Here is a 23,342-nt window from a genome sequence, read left to right as displayed (position 1 = left end):
CACAGTGAAAAAACACCTCACAGTCTGCTATCTACACTTCCAGTACTCGGTGTGGACAGGTCACTAGACAGCCAGATACCGTCTACATAAACAAGCTGGCTGGTGCTTCATTTAAGCCAGTAAGAGGCTGTTTTTTTAACATGCTAATTAGCGCCCACTCTTCCATCCGTCCATCCAAGGTGCCTTGATGTTCGAGGACCGAGGTTCTCCTCCCTTATCAGTCTCTAACAAAGATCTGTTTTATCCTCACCTCGTTTTGAAATGAAGTGATAAACGTCAGAGGCAGAAAAATATCCATTATTCACTTTGAAATGTTGATTAAGATGTGAATAGTGGGAGAATATGCCTCTTAAACGCAGACGGTCTTTGTTCCTGTGGCTTTCAGGAAACTGGCGCTGATACTGTTGTTTGATGGGAAATAATATTGGGCTATTATTCAGAGGCGTTAAGTATATTTTGGTGAATTATGAAGCGTCCTGTTGCTGTTAGGCTGGCCCAGCATAGACCTTTGACACGTGTTTCTTCGTTTTGATTTCATTTTCAGCCAGCTACAGTCTGTCTCAAACCAAACAGACCCATCCTCCTCATCCATCTGCCTCCTCTCTCCATCCCTCCCTCCCTCTCTCCATCCCTCCCTCCCTGTCTCTCTCCCTCCCTTCCTCTCTGTTCCTCATCTCTATCCCTCCCTCTCTCCCCTCCCTCCTCATTCTCTCCCTCAACTCTCCCTCCCTCCCTCTGTTCCTCAACTCTATCCCTCCCTCTCTCCCCTCCCTCCTCATTCTCTCCCTCCCCCTCTGCCGACAGCCTATATCTGCACTTCTGCTACAGTCGGTTGAATGTGCCAAGTGGCGGGGTAGACGGCATCATGTCATGAATATTCATGAGTGAGCCTGACATTTCCCCTGCTTCCTGTTTCCTGCGTTGACTCAAGCAGCCGTGAGAGAGGCCAGTGTGCCCCGCCAGCCTCAGAACCTGTATTTATCGATGTTGTGATGTTCAGCAGGTACACCACTGTCTCCACAAACTCACCGGATATTTTTCCTGTCACCTGCAACAACAAAAATGGCATTGGGTACAGAAACGAGAACAAAAGAACTGGAAGCAGGAAATGACATTATAATGTGTGACTAAGTGCTTTATGAAAATGCGATGCCCCATTTTGGATGTAACCGCTGTGCAGAAAATTCATCTCCGCAAATTATTCTGAGAATTAACATTTAATGGAGATGCAGTGAGAGAAAGAGCATCATTCCGTTTCCTTACGTACATATGAACTGAGAGCCATGGCCTCTGCTGTTCATTAGAGCTTCATCAAGTGCACTTATAGCTTCTGCAAGCATGAATATATGAGTGTTTATCAGCACACATGGTGGTGAAATGTTTTATTTCCAACAACATTAACAAATAAAGCGACAATGCATCCTGTATTGTGAAACCAGTTAATTTGCTCTCTGTGTAGACTAAAAATATGACACCTGTTATGAAACCCTCAGTATAGTCCTTTCCCACCTGACAGAGAACTCATTAGTCTTGTTCGTCAATTGAATTAACAAGAATGTTTACATTTAGCAGACGCATTTAACCAAAGCAACAAAACAGAAGGAGGATTGAACCTGCAACCTCTTAGTCAGCAGAGCCTCCATCCCTGAGCTGTACGTGGAAAATGACATCACTTCCTGTTTCCCAGGGTGTGTGTTCGACCTGCGGTTCCGGACTCGGAGGGAGGGGGCGCTGCGGACGCTGGGGGGGCTGGAGGGCCGGCCTGCCTTTGGACGCAGCGTGGGCCAGTGTGGCGTCACGCCCTGCACCCTGGTCACCTGCCAGAACGGAGGCATCTGCGTGGACTCTGGATCATCCGTCTAGTACGCACACATCCATGTGTACTAGGATCCTAGTACAGCCATTAGACCAGAGATGTTCCTGTGTACTAGGATCCTAGTACAGCCATTAGACCAGAGATGTTCCTATGTAAAGCCATTAGACTAGAGATGTTCCTGTGTACTAGGATCCTAGTACAGCCATTAGACCAGAGATGTTCCTATGTAAAGCCATTAGACTAGAGATGTTCCTGTGTACTAGGATCCTAGTACAGCAGTTAGACTAGAGATGTTCCTGTGTACTAGAATCATCAGTCTAGTACACACTTTCTCACACATTGGAGGCTCCAGTGAACTTGAGTTCCAGACACAAGCAGAGGCATGTCCATCTGTCTGTACGTCAGGTCTTCTCTGCAGAGACCATCTCCCAGCCTTCAGGAGATAATCACAGTTATTACAGTACTCAATGTGAATCTGGATAGTTTTCCTACATGACTCATCACAGCCCCAAGTGTTAATAACTATAATTGAGTTTATGTTGTTAACCTTGATTGTTATTGGCTACAGTTTTTCGCTGAGCTATGGGAACACACAGTTCTGCTCTGTAAGAAGTGTAGGGGCAAGTTTTCTGGTGTAAACCTGAAGCTCATATTATTATTATTAGGGTTTCTCCGGTAGGAGGGAACCTATTGTTTTTGTTAGTATTCTTATTATAATTTTTCATCTCCAAGGACCCATAAAGTCCGCGATGATGGATTTTCCTGTACAGTGATAATTTTGGAAAACCTTAAAAATTCCTCTTCTCTTGAACCAAAGATCTAATTGACTTGAAATTTTGTACAGATATGTATCATTGACGTATTTAAAAACTTTACTTAAGACAATTGAATCAAATACAAAATGGCTGAAAGGGGTGTATTTATGTAAATGTACACATTGCCTCAATATGTTTGTGTCACTAAATCAAATGTATTTTTGAAGGATGGTTCAAACCTATTAGGCTTTAAGGTGACACGCCCCTGAAGTGCCATGCAAAGCTTCACCTTGATATGTCAAAATATGACTGAATTACAGCTGTTTGAACTTGGACCAAATCTGACAATGCTTGCCAATGGAGAAACCGCTTTTTTTATTATCCAGTTATTGAACTTAGTGTAATCCATGTCTAGGAATGGATCAATTGGCTGAGATGTTGTGCTGGTAAGCAAAGGGTTGTAGGTTCAAAACCAGTCAGAGGCATGGTTTTTATTTTGTATTCTGACCGAACTGTTTTTAGTCTTCCGATCAATCCTCCGGTTGTAAAACATAGCAATGCGTGTTTATTTACATTTACATTTATTCATTTAGCAGACGCTTTTATCCAAAGCGACTTCCAAGAGAGAGCTTTACAAAGTGCATAGGTCACTGATCATAACAACAAGAAAAAACATTGCGAGTAGCCAAAACATGAAGCACACATTGTGAACAACCAAAGTAAGTGCCAAAGGGAAGAACCATAAGAGTATGTAGTTAAACAAGTTACAATTAAACAACATGAACCATTCCTAAGTACCGTTGTACTCCTGGAACAAGTGCGTCTTGAGCCTTTTCTTGAAGGTGGAGAGACAGTCAGTGTCTCTGATGGAGGTGGGGAGTTGATTCCACCACTGGGGGGCCAGACAGGAGAAGAGCTTGTGTTGGGACCGGGCGGTCTTGAGCGGTGGGACCACCAGGCGGTTGTCTGAAGAAGACCGTAGGTGACGGGTGGGGGTGTAAGGCTGCAGGAGAGACTTGATGTAGACGGGTGCAGTCCCGTTCACTGCTCGGAAGGTCAATACCAGGGTCTTGAATCTGATACGGGCCATGATAGGTAGCCAGTGGAGAGAGATGAGGAGCGGGGTAACATGAGAGCGTCTGGGTAGATTGAGCCCATCACAACACTTCGATCATCTGTTTAGCGAGACTGTGTAAACCACTGCAAAACAAGCCAGGTTCACCACAGTAGCTAGCCACTTGTAGTCTACGCATGGTATATTGATTGTTCAGGTGGATCCCTTTCGTGTTGCGCAAATTCATTTCAGTAACCTAAGCCAGGACCAGTGTTGGGGTAGTTACTCAAAAAAAAGTAATAGATTACACATTACTAGTTACTTAAAAAAAAGTAATGCTTTACTTTACTAGATTACTCACTGCTGAAAGTAACTAGTTACACTACTAGTTACATTACTTTTGGATTACTCCGTGACATCACCTGAGATGCACTTGCCAAATAACAATATATATGCCCAAATCAACTCATACTTATTACAATGAGGACAGATCTCTCTTTTATGCTTTTTAATACCACAAAACTGACAAAAAAGTTGTGAACATCAACCTAAAAGTTGTCAAGCATAACAAGGCTACAGTACTGGCAGTAAGCAAAATGTCTCAAACTAAAATAATGCTTAAAACTTTAAATGGCAACATTTCCTCTACTATGTATGCTGCTACAAGCCTGTTTCTCTTTGCTTTGGTAACCTGCTGATGTTGAAAGTCAAGTCGTGGCTGCTTGGCTGGTGTCGGCAACAATGGCAACGGCAACCTTTAATCGGAGTCAGTGTCACTCAGGGTTCGGGGATCCTTAGCTATAGTCTTGAGTTAGCAAATTGCCGCTGAAGATGCTTTGGCCGATTAGAGGTTGTGTTCGCGGCGGTGGAGAGGTGTTTTTGGCGTGGGTGTTTTTGGCGTGTTCATGTTGACCAACGACAACAGGCTGAATGGAGATTCAAACTCAAGAGCATGAGGTTGCAAGTCAGCCTCTCTGCTACACATCAACTGTTGAGAGTTTATGACTGACTGAATTACATCTGTTTGAACTTGGACCAAATCTGACAATGCTTGCAATTGGAGAAACTGCTTTTTTTATTATCCAGTTACTGAACTTTGTGTAATCCATTGTACAGTTACGTTTTTGTCCTTTCGCGCAACTAATATGAAGTAATGTGCATACCTCCATCCCTCAAAAGACGTCCTAAGCGGCTTTGCCATTCTTGTTTCCCCTCCTGAACTCTGGGGCTAAGTCAACTGACGAGTTAAGCAAACACACATAGCTTACTGTAAAGGGAAGTTTGATGTGTTGTTTTTTTCTCCTCCCGATATGCAGATTGCAGTAATGCAAGTAACGCAAGACATTTTTCTATTAGTAACTGTAATGCGATTACTGAAGTTATAAACAGTAATGCGTTACATTACTGCGTTACAGACAAATGTAATCTGATTACAGTCCTTTGTAATGCGTTACCCCCAACACTGGCCAGGACACATCACCACTGATGCTAGGCATGATTTGAAATTCCCTTCCATGACAAGTTATGGCACCCCAAACAACCTTTTTTAGACAATATGGCTATTCATAAACTCTCAACAGTTGATGTGTAGCAGAGAGGCTGACTTGCAACCTCATGCTCTTGAGTTTGAATCTCCATTCAGCCTGTTGTCGTTGGTCAACATGAAGTAATTTTGCTCTCTTGTTGTCCAACTCTTGATCTTCTACAATGTACATTTTTATAATAGTTTTCCATTTTGCGGAGGAACCCGCATCGCTGCTTGCAGCTATATTTATTATTGCTATTACAATTGGACAATAACAATATAACAAGCTTGATTAGATGCATGCCCTATATGCATACTTTTTTTAATTGATTAATTTCTGCTTTTGCGTTCCGGTGGATAACTTTTTCCCCAATTAATAACTTTTTGTTATTTAGGTTAAGTGGAATTAAGTGGTTTAGCTTCATGATTTAGTACAGCTTTGCATCGGAAATAGTTTACCAGTTAAATAGTTTGCTTTCAACACACCAACCCAGCACTGATGCGTGTAAAGAAGCTGCACGAGGTGGTGGTAAATGAACCGTGAACCCCCCTGGTGTCTTCACAGTCCTCAAGGAGAGACGAGACAGGCTTCCTTCACAGGGGCTGAGCTGTGGGCGGTAGTCTCAGGGATGTAATGTCAGCGTTCCCCCACCAGGGGGCAGGAAAGGCACCTCTGCATGTGGCCAGTCTGCAGGTCTCTGGTTTAGACACACTCCTGGCTGGGAGGCACGACTAGCATACAGTCCGTAATATTACGATTATAACTGGTGCTGTAGGCATACTCGAGTGGATTCATGAACAAAGGATTTATTTGATCTCTCATCATCCTAAAGGGATTCTTTTTAGGCAAGTAGTAATGATGCCCTCTCCCCCCCCCCCCGTCCCCCCCCCCTCGTCCCACCCCCGTCCCTCTCCCCCCCCCTCCCCCTCGTCTCCCGTCCCTCTCCCCGTCCCTCCGCTCGTCCCTCCCCTCGTCCGTCCCCTCGTCCGTCCCCCTCGTCCCTCCCCTCGTCCCTCCCCCTCGTCCCTCCCCTCGACCCTCTCCCCGTCCCTTCCCTCGTCCGTCCCCCTCGTCCCTCCCCTTGACCCTCTCCCCGTCCCCCCCCCCTCGTCCCTCTCCCCCCCCCGTCCCCTCGTCCCTCCCCCCCCCCCCCTCTCTTCGTCCCTCCCTCCCCTAGCTGCCAGTGTCCACCAGCGTGGAAGGGAGCTCTCTGTTCAGACACCGTGTCGGTGTGTGACGCTGAACACAGCCCGCCTCCTCTCTGTGCCCCTGGCTCCACCTGCATCCCCCTGCCAAGGGGCTACACCTGCCAGTGTCCGCTGGGGGCGGCCGGCCTCTACTGCCAGCAAGGTCAGGACACTCAGGCCTGGCCATGCCAAACGGGCCAATACCGCTTCGTTTGGAATATGACCGAAAAATGAGAATCTCTCTGTCTCGCTCACTCTCTCCTACCGACACGCTAACAAATAGATAAACGCACAACCCATTTGAATATATGCAGTTGTGTCAACCATATAAAGAAACATGTTGAACTGTTGCCATTTTGATGTCCCCCCCCCCTGCCAGTGGTGGCCATCAGCGACCCATACTTCAGTGGGAACCTGTCCTCGTGGATGTCCTTCCTTGGCCCCAACATCCGACACAGGACTGCCCTGCAGCTGCAGTTCCAGACCCTGTCCCCAGAGGGCGTCCTCTTCTACACGGCACAGCACCTCGCTGCCAGATCAGGTAGGAGGGCCACGTCGCTAAAACGTCAAACCATCGAGGACGCTCGCGTCAACGCGTTCAAACGTCATCTCCCTCATGAAGCTCTTCTTTTGAACTTTTATGGTTCATCGCTAGCTGATTTATTAAAAGACACTTGAGGAAAAAGTCCTCAATTTAGATACTGATAATGTTTTACTTCAGCTGAACTGAGTCATCCATTTGGCCATGCAGAGCAGATGATTACAGCATGAAGAAATAACTCTTCACCATAAGCACTTGTCATGGTTTCTGTCTCCCTCTTCTCTCCCTCTCTCAGGGGACTTCCTGTGTCTCTCTCTGGCATCAGGTTTCCTGCAGCTGCGCTACAACCTGGGTGACGGCACTGTGGTCCTCCAGGCTCCCCAGAGGGTGGACACCAGCGGCCGTACCTGGCACAGCGCGCGGGCGGGCCGGGACGGCCAGCATGGATTCCTGGTCCTGGACGGCTCCGAGGCGCCGCCGACCATCGCCACGCCGGCTGCCATGACCACGCTGGATGTCGCCCCGGAGATGTTCGTCGGGGGCGTGTCCTCCCTGAGCGCGGTGGCCAACGAGGCGGTGGAGGCGGGGTCTGTGGGCTTCACGGGCGGGATCCGGGAGGTGGTGGTGAACGGGGTGGAGCTGGAGCTGACAGAGGCTGGGGCGCTGGGCGGGGCCAACGTGGGGGACTGGGACGGCACGGCGTGCGGGTACAAGGTGTGCCGGAACGGGGGCCGCTGCCGGCCCCTCGGGGGACAATCCTTCCTGTGCGCCTGCCCCCCCGCCTGGACCGGCCCGCTGTGCAACCAGTCCGTCAGCTGCCTCAACCACATGTGCCACAACGGGGCCCTGTGCGTCCCGGCTGCCCTGCCTCCCTCCTACCTCTGCCTCTGCCCGCTCGGGAGGCAAGGCGAGCACTGCAAGGAGGAAGTGGCCCTGACCAGCCTCAGGTTCATAGGTCGCTCCTACGTCAAGCACAGCGACCCCAAGTTCAGCGCCCGCAACCTGAGGCTCACACGGCTGGCGTTCAACTTCTCGGCGGGCGCCGGCGACGGGCTAATGGCGTGGATGGGGAGGGCGGAGCATGAGGACGACGACTACCTGGCCGTGGGGCTCCAGGGGGGGCAGCTGAAGGTGGCGGTGAACCTGGGGGAGAGGTTGTGGCCCCCCCAGGCGGTGGGCGGCGCTGCGCTGTGCTGTGGCCGCTGGCACGCCGTCTCCCTGGAGCTCAGCGGCACGGTGCTGGAGGTGCGGCTGGACGGGGACAGGGTTCTCCTCCAGGACGTGGACCCGTTCGAGCGATACGTGGCACTTAACCACGGCGGCGTGGTCTACCTGGGAGGGTTCGAGCTCCACAGGGATGTGGCGGAGGTTAGCGGCGGCCTGTTCAGCCGCAGGTTCGTAGGAGCGCTGAAAGATGTTCACCTGTACCAGGAGCCCAGACACCTGCAGTTTGTTCAGAACAGTGAAGGGTTTAATGTTTTCAAAGGCAATGAATAGCAGAGTTGGCATGAAACAAGGGGTCAAGTAGTACTGCCAATGTGTGTCAAAGTGGTTTATGAGAAATACACTTAGCTTTTTCCCCCTGCTCAAGGACAACATTTTCATATCAACAATAAAAAGATAAGCTTTATTAAGAACTGCACATGAACACACTTCGCTTCATTTCTGACCAAAAGGCAGGTAGAAATTAGCTTAAAAAAAAAAAAAGGCGTTGTTAAGAAAAATAAGAAATAGGAACATTTTGAAATCAAAAGAAGCTGCTTTCATGGCAAATGTCTGTGACGTGACACAAACAGTCTGGTGTCGAGTCTGTAGCTGCAGGACTTTCTGCCCCAGCGTTAGTGTGGATTTCCTCAGACGGCGAGGACTGGCCTGCTCCTGCGAGGGCGGGCCTGCTCCTGCGAGGGTGGGTCGGCTCCTGCGAGGGCGGGCCGGCTCCTGCGAGGGCGGGCCTGCTCCTGCGAGGGCGGGCCGGCTCCTGCGAGGGCGGGCCGGCTCCTGCGAGGGTGGGTCGGCTCCTGCGAGGGCGGGCCGGCTCCCTCCTGAACACAACGGAGCCCCAGTCTCTCACAACATTCCTCTCAGTGCAGCCAGTCACAACGTGACACGATAAAAGACAATCAAATGAACACATAAAAGAACGTGTGGTTTATAACTTGAAAATCACCTTCAGGAGTTGTGAAAGTAGCCTTTTAGTACGTTCTCTTATGAAAGCTGAATTCTGTGTTATCGTACTGAAACATTTTCTCTGCTGTATTCTAAATATATAACTGATTAAAAAAAGGAACATGACATAAGCAAATGGCACAAAAACATGTGGATCATGGGCGTGTCTTTAAAATTCATCCAATCATGGCCGTGTGTCTTTCGAAATTTTCCTGTGACGTATCAAAATCCTCGATCACGAGTGGCTGTCTCGGGCGCTCCGCCTCCCTTTGTCGTAGTCAGAGTCTCTCCTGTGCCGGTGCCTGTCCCTGTGGCGGCTGTCGTAGTCGTCGCCGTGGTGACGGTCTTTCCTCCTGTCTCCGTAGCGATCTTCTGCAGAGTGTCCGCGGTGCCTGCTCCTTTCCCTGTGCTTGTCCTCATAGCTCCTGTCGTGCTTCTTCCCTCTGTCGTGGTCTCTCTCCCTGTCGTGGTCTCTCTCCCTGTCGTGGTCTCTCTCCCTGTCGTGGTCTCTCTCCCTGTCGTGGTCTCTCTCCCTGTCGTAGTGTCGGCTTCTCTTCTCATGATGGGACGACTCGCGGGACCTGTGTCTGTCAGAGCTGTCACTGTCCTCAGCCGACTGGGGCTGGGACTGAGGCTGGGACAGAGGCTGTGGCTGGGGCTGAGGCTGTGGCTGGGGCTGAGGCTGGGGCTGAGGCTGGGCCAGCATCCTCTCAGGTCCTTCTTTAGTGGAGGACAGAGGCGGAGGGTCGGAGGGTTCAGGGTGTCCCTGCCCCTCACAGGAAGGGGCCTGCCCTGGAGGGGGGAGGGTCGGCGAAGGCCAGACAGCCGCCTGGTTCTGGGGGTCTGGCCGGGGGAGCACGGGAGGGGGGGCGCTGGGGTAACCGTAGCTACCCGGTACCAGAGGGGGCATGTGGGGTGGGTTAGGTGCAGCGATGCTGCAGGGGGGCATCACTGCGGAGGGGCTGGGGTGCTCTGGGGCTCCTGCAGGAGGGTAGGGTGCTGGGGGGCAGGGTTGGCTAGGGGCAGGTGGCCCCCTGCTGGGGTGAGAGCTGGGGCCCTCCTGGGGTGGGTGGTCTGGCTTGGGGGAGCCGGCTGGCTTGGCTGTGGGGGCAGGGTAGCTTCTGGTGTTGAGAACAGGGACGGGGAGTGAGTTGGAGTAGGCTGAGCTCTTCTTCAGGATGCCGCTGGGCGGAGCTGGTTTGAGGACGGGGGAGGGGGTGTCCGTGGAGGGCGCTTCGCCAGCCGGGCTGCTGTCCCTGTTGCCGCCAGAAGAAGACAGACTGGCCAGGTAGGCGCTGGTGGAGACGTCTGCCGGCTTGTCTTTCAGAGAGACCGACTCCGCCGAGTGTTTGGCCGCGGCGTTGCCGGCTGGCTTCTCCGCCGGGCTGGGAGGCTGCGCTTCCGGATTGGCCGGCTTGGGCTCCTTCTTCTTGATGACGAAGCGGTCCAGCCTGGGGACTGGGGGGGGCTTGGGGGGGGGGGGGCGGCGGGGGCAGGTCCCCCAGCCCCGGGATGGCTATCTGCGCAGGGTTCAGTGGGTCGTCGCTCCCCGCTTGGGTCTTCCCGGCTAGGTCGGGCATGGGGGGCAGCGCGCCCCCCCAGCACCTCAGCACCCCAGGGAGGAAGCGCAGCGGCTTGAGGGAGTCCTGAAGCAGCCCCTCCTCAGGAGAGTCTGGTGCGGGCGCCTCGGCGCCCTCCAGCTCGGCGTCTTTCTCCTCGTCTTTCGGCCGAGCGACGGCGAGGGAGGTCAGGTACGTGGTCGCGTCCTCCTCGGCGGGTTGGGGTTGGGGTTTGGGCGTGGGCGCGGCCGGCAGGGGCGTTGTCTCGGGGACGAAGCGGGCCGTCTCGTTGTCGTCCACGGGGAGGAAGTCCCTCTTGGGCCGCTGGCGAATGATGAGGCCCAGCAGGAGGTTGGGACGGTTTGTCTCCAGACCTGGGGAGGAACACACAACAGACGACTTGAGACACGCACACACCCTGCCCATAGGCACTAACAGCAACGTTCGGGGGGGGGGGGGACGACGACTGAGACAGACATGGTCAAATCTGAGAGATGGCTTCACTTTTTAGATTACCGTATTTCTTTGATTAAACGCCGCACCAAACATGAACATGGTGTAATAAACGCGGAAGACATACGGTAGTAGCAGCATGTTATTTTAATGAAAATTCTCTTTGCTTTGTGTTGCACTAGGGGCGCCCACTTCTAGCTAAATACGTTTCAAATATCACATCAATATACCTTACTAAGCAAATTACACTAGCTTGCATTCCTTGCAAATCAGCTTTAATAAAAAGCAGATGAGATAGTTAGGTAGTCTAGCTAACATTTACTTGTTGCTAAATCGGTGATTTAGAAGACCATACTGTTCAAACTAGTTAAGAACATTTAATGTAGCTAACTAGCAAGCTTGTCTAAAGACACGTTAGCATGCTAGCGCAGCTAGCCTACAATACTGTATTTGTTTGTCTATGGCCGCACTGCAGCTACAATTCACTAAATATCTCTTACTAATTAAACACCGCCCTCGAATAAATGCTATCCGAATCAAATCTGAGAGATGGCTTCACTTTTTAGATTACCGTATTTCTTTGATTAAACGCCGCACCAAAAATGAACATTGTGTAATAAACGCAGCTGCGTTTAATCGAAGAAATACGGTATATAATATCATCATAAAATGGTCAATAGTAACAAGATTGTGAGGAGTCATGTTAGAAGGTCGTGTCAGGTTACAAGGCTGCAGGGAGTGGTGTCAGGTTAGAAGGTCGTGTCAGGTTAGAAGGTCGTGTCAGGTTAGAAGGTTGTGTCGTGTTACAACGCTGCAGGGAGTGGTGTCAGCCTTACCAGGCCCATCAAAGGGGACCAGCTGGTGAGGTACTTTCTCGATGGCTCCTAGGGGGATGAGGTACATGTCTTTCACCCTCTTCAGGTTGTTGGCCACCACCCCGAAGCGCTTTCGGCTGCTGAAGTATGCATACAGCAGCGTGTAGGAGATCTCATCCTCCTCCGTCTCCGGGGAGAAGCGAATCAAACACACCTCCTGGGAAGGAACACACATGGTGAACAGATGGCCAGACCCTCTCTCACACACACCCTCAAGCACAACACATACTCGCACGCAAACTTGGGGATTAACTTATCTTCCCTGAAGGAAAATACTTAAAACTATAAATTCATGCAAACTTTATTCATTCAGCACTAAATCTCTCTCTATCACTTGTCGGTCTCTCTTGTCCCTCTCTCGTTGTTTCTATATCTAAGATGAAGCTCGGCTCCTTATCAGAAGTGTTCCACCTGAGGCAAGTGAGTGTGCCTCAGCGCGAGGCAGTGTTTCCCCAGGCCCAGACTCACTTTGGTGCCAGTGGCGCGAATCTTCTCCAGGTAGTCCCAGACGATCTGAGGGCTGATCCGGCCTCCGACCTGGATGCTGTCAGGCAGGTCCTGGGAGGGCCAGCGAGGACAAGGGTTAGGTAGGACTCAACTACAGCATCGTAGCAAAGTACCGGGTGCAGGTTGAGCTCTGCATTTCGTACGGAGATGTGTCTTGTGTGTGTGTCTAAAACATGGCTGCGTTCACCTCGTTCAGGCTGTCCAGGACCCCGGACACCGGGTACATCTTGGTGACCATCTTGGCCACGGCGGCCATGTTGAGAAACCCTCTCCACAGCGGTTTCAGGTTTGCCAGGAAGACAGTCTCGTCATATCTAGTGTAATCGGACCTGGGACACACACACACACACACACACTTCAGAAGAGCTGTGACTGGCTTGTGTGGAAGAAATACTGGACGTGATTGAGTGGAGGGGATGGTCTGAATGTGTAACTTCTTGAAGAAACGTTTATTCGTCTCACAATTGTGGTACAAACACACTTAAGAACGAATACATGTGTTGGAGAGCAAGAGATGACAATTGTGCGTGGCTTAGGTGTGTGACTGTGCGGGTGTAACTGTGTGTGTGTGTGTGTGTGTGTGTGTGTGGCCATGCGTGCCTACAGACCTGGCCTCGCCGCTGGAGGTCTTAGTGTTGTCCTCCAGGACGTTGATGTGTAGCTCGTCCTCCAGGGCGGGGGAGGCCGGGGGCCGGGGCCCCCCCTCTGAGGACTGCCTCTTCACCACCGTGGTGGACACCACCTTGGTAGGAACCTCTTCTACAGGAGGGGCCATGCGGCCTGAAGCCATGCCGGGAACAAACAACGTTAGTCAATGGAAAATGTGGCACTGAGGATATGTCTACAGGTTGGTGTAGGGCTGAGGATGTCTACAGGTTGGTGTAGGGCTGAGGATGTCTACAGGTTGGTGTAGGGCTGAGGATATGTCTACAGGTTGGTGTAGGGCTGAGGATATGTCTACAGGTTGGTGTAGGGCTGAGGATGTCTACAGGTTGGTGTAGGGCTGAGGATGTCTACAGGCCCAAATCCTGCTTCGTAGTATAGGCCCCTGGATTGAACCCTTCCTGGCCTGGACGCCTAGCCACCCCTGGTGCTAACCCTTCCAGGGCCAGATAGAAGCACTTCCATATAGGAGGAGGGGCCTGGGGCTGGTAGCTGTCTAGGAGGAAGGGTGACCTGGGGCTGGTAAGCTGTCTAGGAGGAGGGCTGACCTGGGGCTGGTAGCTGTCTAGGAGGAGGGCTGACCTGGGGCTGGTAGCTGTCTAGGAGGAAGGCTGACCTGAAGCACTTCCATATAGGAGGAGGGGCCTGGGGCTGGTAGCTGTCTAGGAGGAAGGGTGACCTGGGGCTGGTAGCTGTCTAGGCGGAAGGCTGACCTGGGGCTGGTAGCTGTCTAGGAGGAAGGCTGACCTGGGGCTGGTAGCTGTCTAGGAGGAGGGCTGACCTGGGGCTGGTAGCTGTCTAGGAGGAGGGCTGACCTGGGGCTGGTAGCTGTCTAGGAGGAGGGCTGACCTGGGGCTGGTAGCTGTCTAGGAGGAATTCTGACCTGGGGCTGGTAAGCTGTCTAGGAGGAGGGCTGACCTGGGGCTGGTAGCTGTCTAGGAGGAGGGCTGACCTGGGGCTGGTAGCTGTCTAGGAGGAGGGCTGACCTGGGGCTGGTGGCTGTCTAGGAGGAGGGCTGACCTGGGGCTGGTGGCTGTCTAGGAGGAGGGCTGACCTGGGGCTGGTGGCTGTCTAGGAGGAAGGCTGACCTGGGGCTGGTAGCTGTCTAGGAGGAGGGCTGACCTGGGGCTGGTAGCTGTCTAGGAGGAGGGCTGACCTGGGGCTGGTAGCTGTCTAGGAGGAGGGCTGACCTGGGGCTGGTGGCTGTCTAGGAGGAAGGCTGACCTGGGGCTGGTAGCTGTCTAGGAGGAGGGCTGACCTGGGGCTGGTAGCTGTCTAGGAGGAACGCTGACCTGGGGCTGGTGGCTGTCTAGGAGGAAGGCTGACCTGGGGCTGGTGGCTGTCTAGGAGGAGGGCTGGGGTACCTGTGCAGATCCTACAGTGGAGGTCGAACAGGTGGGACTTGTGGAGGGCTGTGGTGTCTTTGGTGGTCTTGCTGCTTCCGGCATCTGCTAGCAGCTCTGGAGGAATGTCTCCAGGGTCGTCCTTGGAACCAGGCTCCGGCTGAACACAAACACACAAACGTGACGGTCTGAATCACACATGAGCTAAGCTGGGGCAGTGCTGCTGTGTGGTGTGTGTGTGTGTGGGGTGTGTGTGTGTGTGTGGGGGGGGGGGTGTGTACTACCTCTCCGCTGTCCACAGTGGCTTCCGGGGCCTTCGCTGGCTCCTGACTCTCGATCTCGATCTCTCCTTTGTGGGTGATCTTGGTGATGGGCCTCCTCTCCACCTCCCTTTGTTCCTTCTCGATCATCTCAATGGTCTGGATCCACGAGCACACACACACACGCCACACACACACAGTTAGTCGCAGGTGGTTAAGGGCGTGTTCCCAGACAGACAGGGCTGTGTTCTCAGGTTCTCCCTTACATGTCGGTTCTCCCGCTGTCTCCAGGCAGCCAGCTCCTTGGAGGCCAGTTCCTCGGGACTCATCCTGATCAGGTGGTCTGGGGAGATCTCTCCTTTCAGAACCCTCTTGAACAACACCTGCACAACACCACGGGGAACACACAGTCAGCAGACAGCCACGGCAACAGAACCCGCCTGCACAGCAACAGCACGTCACATCACAACAACACAGCACTTCCTCAACGGCTATAGACAAAATATATAAATATCCCCTGCACCTCTTCTGTTAGAATTGCATCCAAGAATATGCAAACAACCTCCTCTCCTGCTCCCCCCTCCTCTCCTGCTCCCCCCTCCTCTCCTTCTCCCCCCTCCTCTCCTGCTCCCCCCTCCTCTCCTCTCCTGCTCCCCCCTCCTCTTCTCTCCCCCCTCCTCTCCTGCTCCGCCCTCCTCTCCTGCTCCGCCCTCCTCTCCTGCTCCCCCCTCCTCTCCTGCTCCGCCCTCCTCTCCTGCTCCCCCCTCCTCTCCTGCTCCCCCCTCCTCTCCTGCTCCCCCCTCCTCCCTCCTCTCCTGCTCCCCCCTCCTCTCCTCTCCCCCCTCCTCTCCTCTCCCCACTCCTCTCCTGCTCCCCCCTCCTCTCCTGCTCCCCCCTCCTCTCCTGCTCCCCCCTCCTCTCCTGCTCCCCCCTCCTCTCCCCCCTCCTCACCTGCTCCCCCCTCCTCTCCCTCTACGGACCCTCGTCAGTGTGAGAAGCACAGAAATGTGGCGGCAGGCGCAGTGTGCCTGGCGCTGTACTCACATTGTTTTTGGTATCTTTCAGGTTGAACATGAGGCTCCTGTACTTGCTCTTGTACTTGCTGTCGGTGTCTTTGTAGTAGTGGAACAGCTCTCGCTCCGTCTTCTTGGCAACTTCGGCAGCTTTCTCCAGCGGCGTCTTCAAGTCCGACTCCTTCAACCTGGGCACAGAGCACGAGCTCACCGGCTGTTTCCCATCACGTGCCCCCTCCCCTGTACGGTGCACTACACTCATGTTGCTACACCCTTTCAGTTGGGGTGTCTTAATTCCGACGGTGGAATCGACATGCTCTAAAGTGGGCAATCACGCATGCCAACCACGTTTTATTAGCAGTTGCAAAATGCTGATGAGATAGTGGAAACATTGCAGCGGAAACCAGAAGTTCTGCTTCATTTGCTTTCACCTCATGCAAGGCCCTAGATGGAGGTTCAAATGTGGGGCGTTGCGGATAAGAGAAGGAGGTGGTTCGAACACAGCTACTGGCTTTGTAGGTCACAGTGTTTATTACACACAGCCATAAAGTAGAAAAGAAAGCGATTATGACAGATAGTAAAAAGGCAGTTGTGCGCCATCTTCAGATGACAATAGATGAATATACGATTACATCGGTACTCTAACACACACCGTTGTCTGCTTGGCACTGGGACTGGAGTTTATAACTTGTAAATACTAACTTTTGATCTCAAATATTTGAAGATATGTGGTGGCCCAACAGATAAGCCCCCCTAGACCCTCCTAGCCAGCTAGCATCCACACACACCCTGCAGTGTGACCCAGCTAGCATCCAGACCCGCCCTGCAGTGTGACCCAGCTAGCATCCAGACCCACCCTGCAGTGTGACCCAGCTTGCATCCAGACCCACCCTGCAGTGTGACCCAGCTTGCATCCAGACCCACCCTGCAGTGTGACCCAGCTTGCATCCAGACCCACCCTGCAGTGTGACCCAGCTAGCATCCACACACACCCTGCAGTGTGACCCAGCTAGCATCCAGACCCACCCTGCAGTGTGACCCAGCTAGCATCCAGACCCACCCTGCAGTGTGACCCAGCTAGCCAGCTAGCATCCACACCCACCCTTCAGTGTGACCCAGCTAGCATCCACACACACCCTGCAGTGTGACCCAGCTAGCATCCACACACACCCTGCAGTGTGACCCAGCTAGCATCCAGACCCACCCTGCAGTGTGACCCAGCTAGCATCCAGACCCACCCTGCAGTGTGACCCAGCTAGCATCCACACACACCCTGCATTGTGACCCAGCTAGCATCCAGACCCACCCTGCAGTGTGACCCAGCTAGCATCCAGACCCACCCTGCAGTGTGACCCAGCTAGCATCCAGACCCACCCTGCAGTGTGACCCAGCTAGCATCCACACACACCCTGCAGAGTGCCTACTTACCGCTTGACTAGAATCTCCTTCAGGGAATCTCTGACGCTCCTCCTGATCTCGTCCAGCGACGGTCTCCTTGACGACGAGGGAGAGACTCTGGTCTTGCTCCCGTGGATCCCTGCAGAACAGGAACGCTTGTTATTCCCCCGACACACCACTGGGGAGCGTCAATTCGATTCACTTTATTCATCCCGAAGGAAATTCCTCCTCGACAGGTAATGTGTATATTATCATGATGTGCTTGCTGTGAAGGCATTTTAAAATGTCAAAAAGTTGAATGATGAATGAATGATTGAATCAGTCAGGCAATCACAAACCTGTTCTGAGGGAGTCTTTGCTCTCTGTTGATTGTCTTCTGTCCCCTGAGTCCTACACACACACACACATCACATCAATTACCAACAGGGAACATTCAACTCATGTGTAATCTATCTTCATGTGATGTGTATCACCAATAGCAAACAATAGACTTTCGAAATATGTAGTAATATTTCCTAGTTTTTAACATCCCTCAAAACTAACGTAGCTTTTAGACTAGGATGTCAGACAATGTACAAGAAAGTGTGAGTGTGTGAGACAGTTATCGCATCGCCATGGTGATGAAGACAGTGAAGTAACAGCTGAGTGGATGAGTGACGTATCCAATCCAAGACGGTTACCACTGGCAAACATATGCGCAATTGATTTCTCACCCTGTACAATGAAACCAATGGGTAAGCCCCATTAGTGCTACCTGTGACCCAAATCAAATGCACCTCAGCCACTCACATAAACAAGCTTTTCAACGGCTGTAACTGCAGTGCGTGTGTTTAGAGTGCACCATGGCGACCCAGCCACCTGTGTGTACAAGGTGCAGCAAAGCAGAGGAAACGACGAGCAACAAACCTATGTGTGGTAGCAACACTGCCTGCGATCAAATATCAGAATGCTAATTAGCTGAGGGGAACGAAACGTTTTGGCTAAACCTACAAAACATTGAGCAACAGGAAGAAGAAAAAGAAAAGGATTGTTTTGTATGGATGACATAGTGTGTAAGGAGTCCATTCATGGATTACAAACAACAAACCAATGTGTTGTCATGGAGATCTGCACACTCTAGTACCTTTCTGGAAGGTCGGACTCCGCCTGAGGTGGGTGGGTGTGGGGAACAGGGTTTCTGCTTGGCACCCGCTTTGCATTCGTGGCCCTCAGGCTTGGTGTGGCCCTCAGGTTTGGTGTGGACCTCAGGCTTGGTGTGGCCCTCAGGCTTGGTGTGGCCCTCAGGCTTGGTGTGGCCCTCAGGCTTGGTGTGGACCTCAGGCTTGGTGTGGACCTCAGGCTTGGCTCCATCTCCCTGGGCCGGGCTCTCCTCCACCCTGGCCCTCTCCTCAGCACAGCACTTCAGACACACATACATCTGGTCCTCCGCCTCCATCTCCTGCACCTTCTGCAGGTCCAGGCCCACGCAGTCTCCGTGGAACCAGTCGTCGCAGCGGCCGCAGCCCACCATGAACCTGAGGGCGACACGGAGGAGAGGGATGTAGAGCAGGCTCTGAGGGAGCACCAGGGCCCGTGCTGCACAGACAAGCCTGGAGGCTACCCATCTTTGTGAATTCGGGGCAAATTCATACAAGGCTGAGCACAGCCACACTAGTAAAGAGCATAAGCACAACAACTTGGTTGGATAAAAATAAGACTTTGGGTTAAAATATTTTAAAAAAGTGAATACATTCGAGCAAAAGCACATTAGTGCAGCATTACTGCTTCAGAAGAACCAGCCGGAACACTCACGTGTTGTTGTGATGTTTGCTGCACAGCCCACAGTTTCTCGTTCCATCCCAGGTCTCGGAACCCGACTGCTCCTCCTCTGCATCCTCCTTCTTGGTCGCCGGGGCGGTCGCCGGGGCGTTGTCAGGGATGAAGAGCTGGGGCTCCTCCACGGAGATGCTCCTGGAGGTCCTGGTCTTGTGCTTCTGCAGGAGGAGGGGCTTCTCCACCTTCTTCACTTTGGGCTTCTCCAGACTCTCCTCGTCGGCCGACGAGTGCGTCCTCTTCTGAGGATGGTTTCCGTGGTGTCCAGGGTTCCCATGGTGACCAGGGTTTCCGTGGTGACCAGGGTTTAGGTGGTGACCAGGGTTTCCAGGGTGGTGGGGGGGTTTCCCAGGTGATGGGTGGGGTTTCCCAGGTGATGGGTGGGGCGTGGGGTGTGGTCTGGATCCGGGGTTGGGTTTGGACAACCCTGGAGGTCCGACAGGATGGTCGTCTCTCTTGGCCGGAGCGCGGGAAGGATCCAGTGCTTTGGGCTTCATTCTCACAGGGCGGCCGTCCACCAGCCTCGGCCTCTTGCCGGCTGGGCGAGCAGAGAGGTTCTCCATGCGCCTCTTCAAGGACAGAAGGCCTTGCTTCTCCCTCAGGGCTTTGATAGCTTGGATATCCCTCCTCTGGGGGTTCTTGGAGGGCACCTGTTGGGGTCCTTTGAGGGGCCCCTTCAACATGCCACTCGGGCGTCCAGACACAAGGGGCTTGTTCTTGACAGAAGACAATCCCTGCTTAAGGTTCAACTGTTTTTTGGCTGGCAACCCCCGTTTCTTGTCGCTTGTGTTATTGTTGCTTGCAACTTTATTGACCGCTGCAACTTTACTGACAGCCTCAACTTTTTTGTCATCACTGTTGTTGTTGTGTGCGACCGGAGGCTTCTTGGCACCATCTCTCGTCCTGCTGGCGGGCCCAGGCTTCCGGGCGACTCGCTGGTCGTGAAGTTTGGTCTCAGCGAGACACAGCGTGCCGTTGGCGGCCTGGACGTCGTTAGGGTTGACGTAGGGGCCCAGGCTGAGTGGCACCTCGTCCTGGCGGCTGCCGGCCTGCACGGCGCTCAGGCCTGCCGGAGTCTCCGCGCTGGCGGACGGCTCCGGCACCACGGCGTACTCCACCTCTCCTCCATACGAGACGCCTTCCTCCAGGCAGATGGTCTGAGCGCCGGCGGCCTCCGCGTACGAGGGCCCGGGGAGCAGCTCGATCCTGAAGCCCCCCACGGTGACGGTCAGGCGCCTCAGCACCACCACGGGGCTCAGCCACCCTCCCAGGTCCAGGTCCGAGATGGACACCCGGCCCCCCAGGTGGAGATCTCGCCGGATCTGCGCCACGCTCGCTCCCTTCTCGATCAGAAACGTATTCTGGGGCTTGTTCATCGTCTTCCTGCCGGGTCTCCCAGGAGACTTAGTGTTCGGGGGTTTAAAAGTTCCTCGATCTGAAACGGGATGAAATCGCGCGAATAAATCCTGCTTCAACTATGAAGCAGTAATGCAAGAAACTACTGTTGGTCAAAGATAAGAACATTTGGTTGCAACACGCAGTCAAATAATAGACACATAATATCAGCATCTACTTCACCTAAACAAATGTGTTTTGTGTAAATGTACATTCCAAAAACAGCTGGTCTGGGAAATCAGTGTGGTGGTGTTTTTATCGACCAATGAATGTCAAACAGCTCCTAATACCTACGAGAGGCTGCTAATGTCGATTCTTAAACAAGTGTTTTTCTACATCAAAACCGCTGCACAGCTTCAAAACCTGACATTTATTAGCCATTTGTGAGGACAAGAATAGATACACTGGAATTCATAAATCAGCTCCTCTTAACATCTTTCTAATGGTCTAACCAAACTTCCATATGTTTCTAACTAAATCATGAGTGAACTATCGATCTTGCGAACAAAATGCAATCATCTGAATCACAGTGTGATGAGGGTGGCTTGGTTCGTACCCGTGGGTGCTCCCAACGGATGCTTCCTGGGCCGTCCCACCGGACGCTTCACTCGTGGGGTTTCAGCCTGAGGCGTTTGTGCCCCGGCGGACCCCAGGGCAGCACCGGGTCCTTCCAGCCCACCTGGCAGAGAGACGCAGGTTCAATCCCCTTCACATACGTTCAGATAACACTGTGCACGGTTACAGAACAAAATCAACAGCAGGGGTAATACGTACAATACTCATAACAGCAGCAATGAAGAATCTGAATAACACAAATGAATGTGCGTAGGAATATCATGTCGAACGTAACGTTTAACTACACAAGCTGTAAGGGGAAACAGTGCAGAACACATTCCACAGAAAACACCTGAAATGTAACCCACTTTTCTGTTCAACTTTCAAAAGAAAAATTGTCGGAAGAGTTGACGGGAATTATTTTAGCTTTAATCTGCGAGGATCACGTACCCGCGGCCCCTGCGATCTGAAAGTTAGGGTCATCGCCATCCAAGAGGTTGAACTGGGAGCTTGCTGACCCAAACATTGGATCTTTGTCACTCAACATGTTCTTTAACGAGTCTTCCAGCTGATCAAGGCCTGCTCCAAACTCATTACTCGCTTCACATTCCAGGTTCTGGCCAATTAAAAGAGAGTCATCCAACTGGTCACTGGGAATTAAGTGGTTAAAGGTGTCTGCTATATCCATGAATGCTGTTGCCCTCTGGTCAGGCCTGCAGGGAAAAGACCCAACACCAGTCAACAAGCAGGTTCCTTCAAATTAAGACCATACTGTTTTTGATTTATATTTGTAAGTTGTTTTAGAAGATAAAAGTACATGCTAGATGAATAAATGTGGACATGTCATTCCCTTCGTTTCAATCAAACTTAAATTGTATATAGTTTTTGTCTGAATTTTGATTATTGAACAGAACCACATGTTTTATTCCATAAGTGTAAACTGTTTTGACTTTGTTTGGCCAACCAAAAGCATGGTGAAGCCTACAGCTAACACACTAGCACAGATACATTTCATACCTTGATGACCGACACCTCTAGTTATCTTCATTACAGGACTGCACACACCATCAACGTGTTGAACTTCCAATGGTCTGAAATAACAAAACGACTTTCTGAGTGTCTGAAAGTAAACGTCCTTAATTGTTAAGAGCTACGGTAACGCTAGCGATGGTAGCTGTAAACCCACATCATTGGTAACAAGTGTGGGAGCCGCGGGCTAGGGCTACATCTTGGGACTACTCTTCTAGCGTTCCCTTTTGAACATAAACATTGAAAGAGTTGTCTGCATGCAATTTACAGGTTACACTAATGCATACATAACAACATACCTGTCCTTTCTCTTGACTGAATCAATTGTTCGAACTCTTCCCGGTTCAATACAATTGCTCATTCCAGCAACTAGACGGAGCCCTTAGCGTTTGGCTGATTGGCTCTCCAGATAACGGTTCATTGCTAGACTATCAATAATAACGTTATAACAACTGTCATAAATCTGTATACACTACAGGCAGTTAGCAGCCAGGTAGTTAAAACAACAAATACACCTAAAGGAGAAAAGATACGTGTTTCCAGCTAGATAGTTGAAGTTAATGACTAGGCTACATACTCTACTGAACCGTGAGCTGCTACTGTATCAACTAGACTAGCATACAATGCAAGTAAGTTGGAGCTGGCCTGCAAGTGACAGCAGCGCAGCGAGGGCGATAAGCTCGCATTGGCTATTTGGTTTCTAGGACCAACTATTAGCCTAGCTAGCAAGTATGGCTCCGTGGCATGATGAAGTAAACTGGCAAGTTTACAAATCTAGACTAAATAAATAGTACGTGTAGGTGCGCTGCAGAAATTGCATGTGCACAATATATTGTGTTCCAATTTCTGAATTAAGGGCGACAGTTCGCGGTTAAACTGTACTCCATGGCTAGCTATAAACATGGCGAGGTGAGAGCTGTGTAGGCCAACCATAGTTTGTTTGCATGTTTACTGGGTAGGCTAGCTAACTTAGCTTGCAAGCTAGCTAACATTCGTTTGAATGTGTTCACGCCCCCTTTCGTCTCCATAGATGCACCGACTTGTGAAGTTGTTTTTCTATGTGCACGCCATTTATGAATCGGCAACACTTACCCGTCGTTTGTACGTTAATATTCGTGCATTTCTACACGGTTTTGTTGACTCCTGCCCCTCGCAGTCCTAAATCCCCTCCGCCGAGGCTACTTCCTGGAGCTCCGCCGCCATTCGACTCAGATGCTGCAAAGCCGCTCAGGCGACTTTGGCGTCGTCACGTGGCTCGTGTTTACCAACACAATTTCGTAAACTGGGGTAGCCCGGCGGGATCTTTTCCCGGGTGGCTTTGTTTCGGAACGGCGTGAAATCAATCTGATACCGTCTGCTCCTCTATTCTCCACCCGTTGACTTTTAAAGCAGTTCCCTCAAAAGCCTCCTGCGAAATAATATGCGGGTTTTTTAT

At 51.8% G+C, this 23,342-nt stretch overlaps 3 protein-coding genes across 3 annotated transcripts in view; 1 reads left to right on the top strand and 2 right to left on the bottom strand.

The window, feature by feature from the left end:
- The window catches only part of eys (eyes shut homolog), a 171,744-nt gene extending 163,353 nt beyond the window's left edge, over nucleotides 1-8,391 (top strand). Inside the window, exons 44-47 of the mRNA XM_067236547.1 lie at nucleotides 1,688-1,862; nucleotides 6,329-6,501; nucleotides 6,718-6,879; nucleotides 7,175-8,391. Of these exons, the coding sequence (XP_067092648.1) occupies nucleotides 1,688-1,862; nucleotides 6,329-6,501; nucleotides 6,718-6,879; nucleotides 7,175-8,376 (1,712 nt within the window). The 3' untranslated portion in view covers nucleotides 8,377-8,391. The remainder of the gene's footprint in view (nucleotides 1-1,687; nucleotides 1,863-6,328; nucleotides 6,502-6,717; nucleotides 6,880-7,174) is intronic.
- A 96-nt stretch (nucleotides 8,392-8,487) lies between these two features.
- Nucleotides 8,488-10,122, bottom strand: LOC136943098 (uncharacterized). The gene is made up of 2 exons (XM_067236282.1): nucleotides 8,872-10,122; nucleotides 8,488-8,751 (listed from the first exon to the last, which is right to left on the bottom strand). Exon 1 carries the CDS (start codon nucleotides 9,992-9,994, stop codon nucleotides 9,281-9,283), a length of 714 nt encoding a protein of 237 aa, XP_067092383.1. The 5' UTR covers nucleotides 9,995-10,122; the 3' UTR covers nucleotides 8,488-8,751; nucleotides 8,872-9,280.
- On the bottom strand, nucleotides 10,062-23,075 carry phf3 (PHD finger protein 3). The gene is made up of 17 exons (XM_067236280.1): nucleotides 23,000-23,075; nucleotides 21,896-21,969; nucleotides 21,329-21,591; nucleotides 20,880-21,002; nucleotides 18,908-20,363; nucleotides 18,240-18,630; nucleotides 17,455-17,506; nucleotides 17,147-17,255; nucleotides 15,750-15,906; nucleotides 14,972-15,088; nucleotides 14,730-14,864; nucleotides 14,467-14,605; nucleotides 13,048-13,219; nucleotides 12,627-12,768; nucleotides 12,401-12,490; nucleotides 11,894-12,089; nucleotides 10,062-10,978 (listed from the first exon to the last, which is right to left on the bottom strand). The coding sequence occupies exons 3-17, from the start codon at nucleotides 21,564-21,566 to the stop codon at nucleotides 10,062-10,064; spliced, it is 4,434 nt and encodes a 1,477-aa protein (XP_067092381.1). The 5' UTR covers nucleotides 21,567-21,591; nucleotides 21,896-21,969; nucleotides 23,000-23,075.
- Nucleotides 23,076-23,342: the final 267 nt, after the last annotated feature.

Source organism: Osmerus mordax, chromosome 5 (genome assembly GCF_038355195.1).
Source record: "Osmerus mordax isolate fOsmMor3 chromosome 5, fOsmMor3.pri, whole genome shotgun sequence".
Lineage (NCBI taxonomy): Eukaryota > Metazoa > Chordata > Actinopteri > Osmeriformes > Osmeridae > Osmerus > Osmerus mordax.
This window is presented reverse-complemented; position numbering and strand designations above follow the sequence as displayed.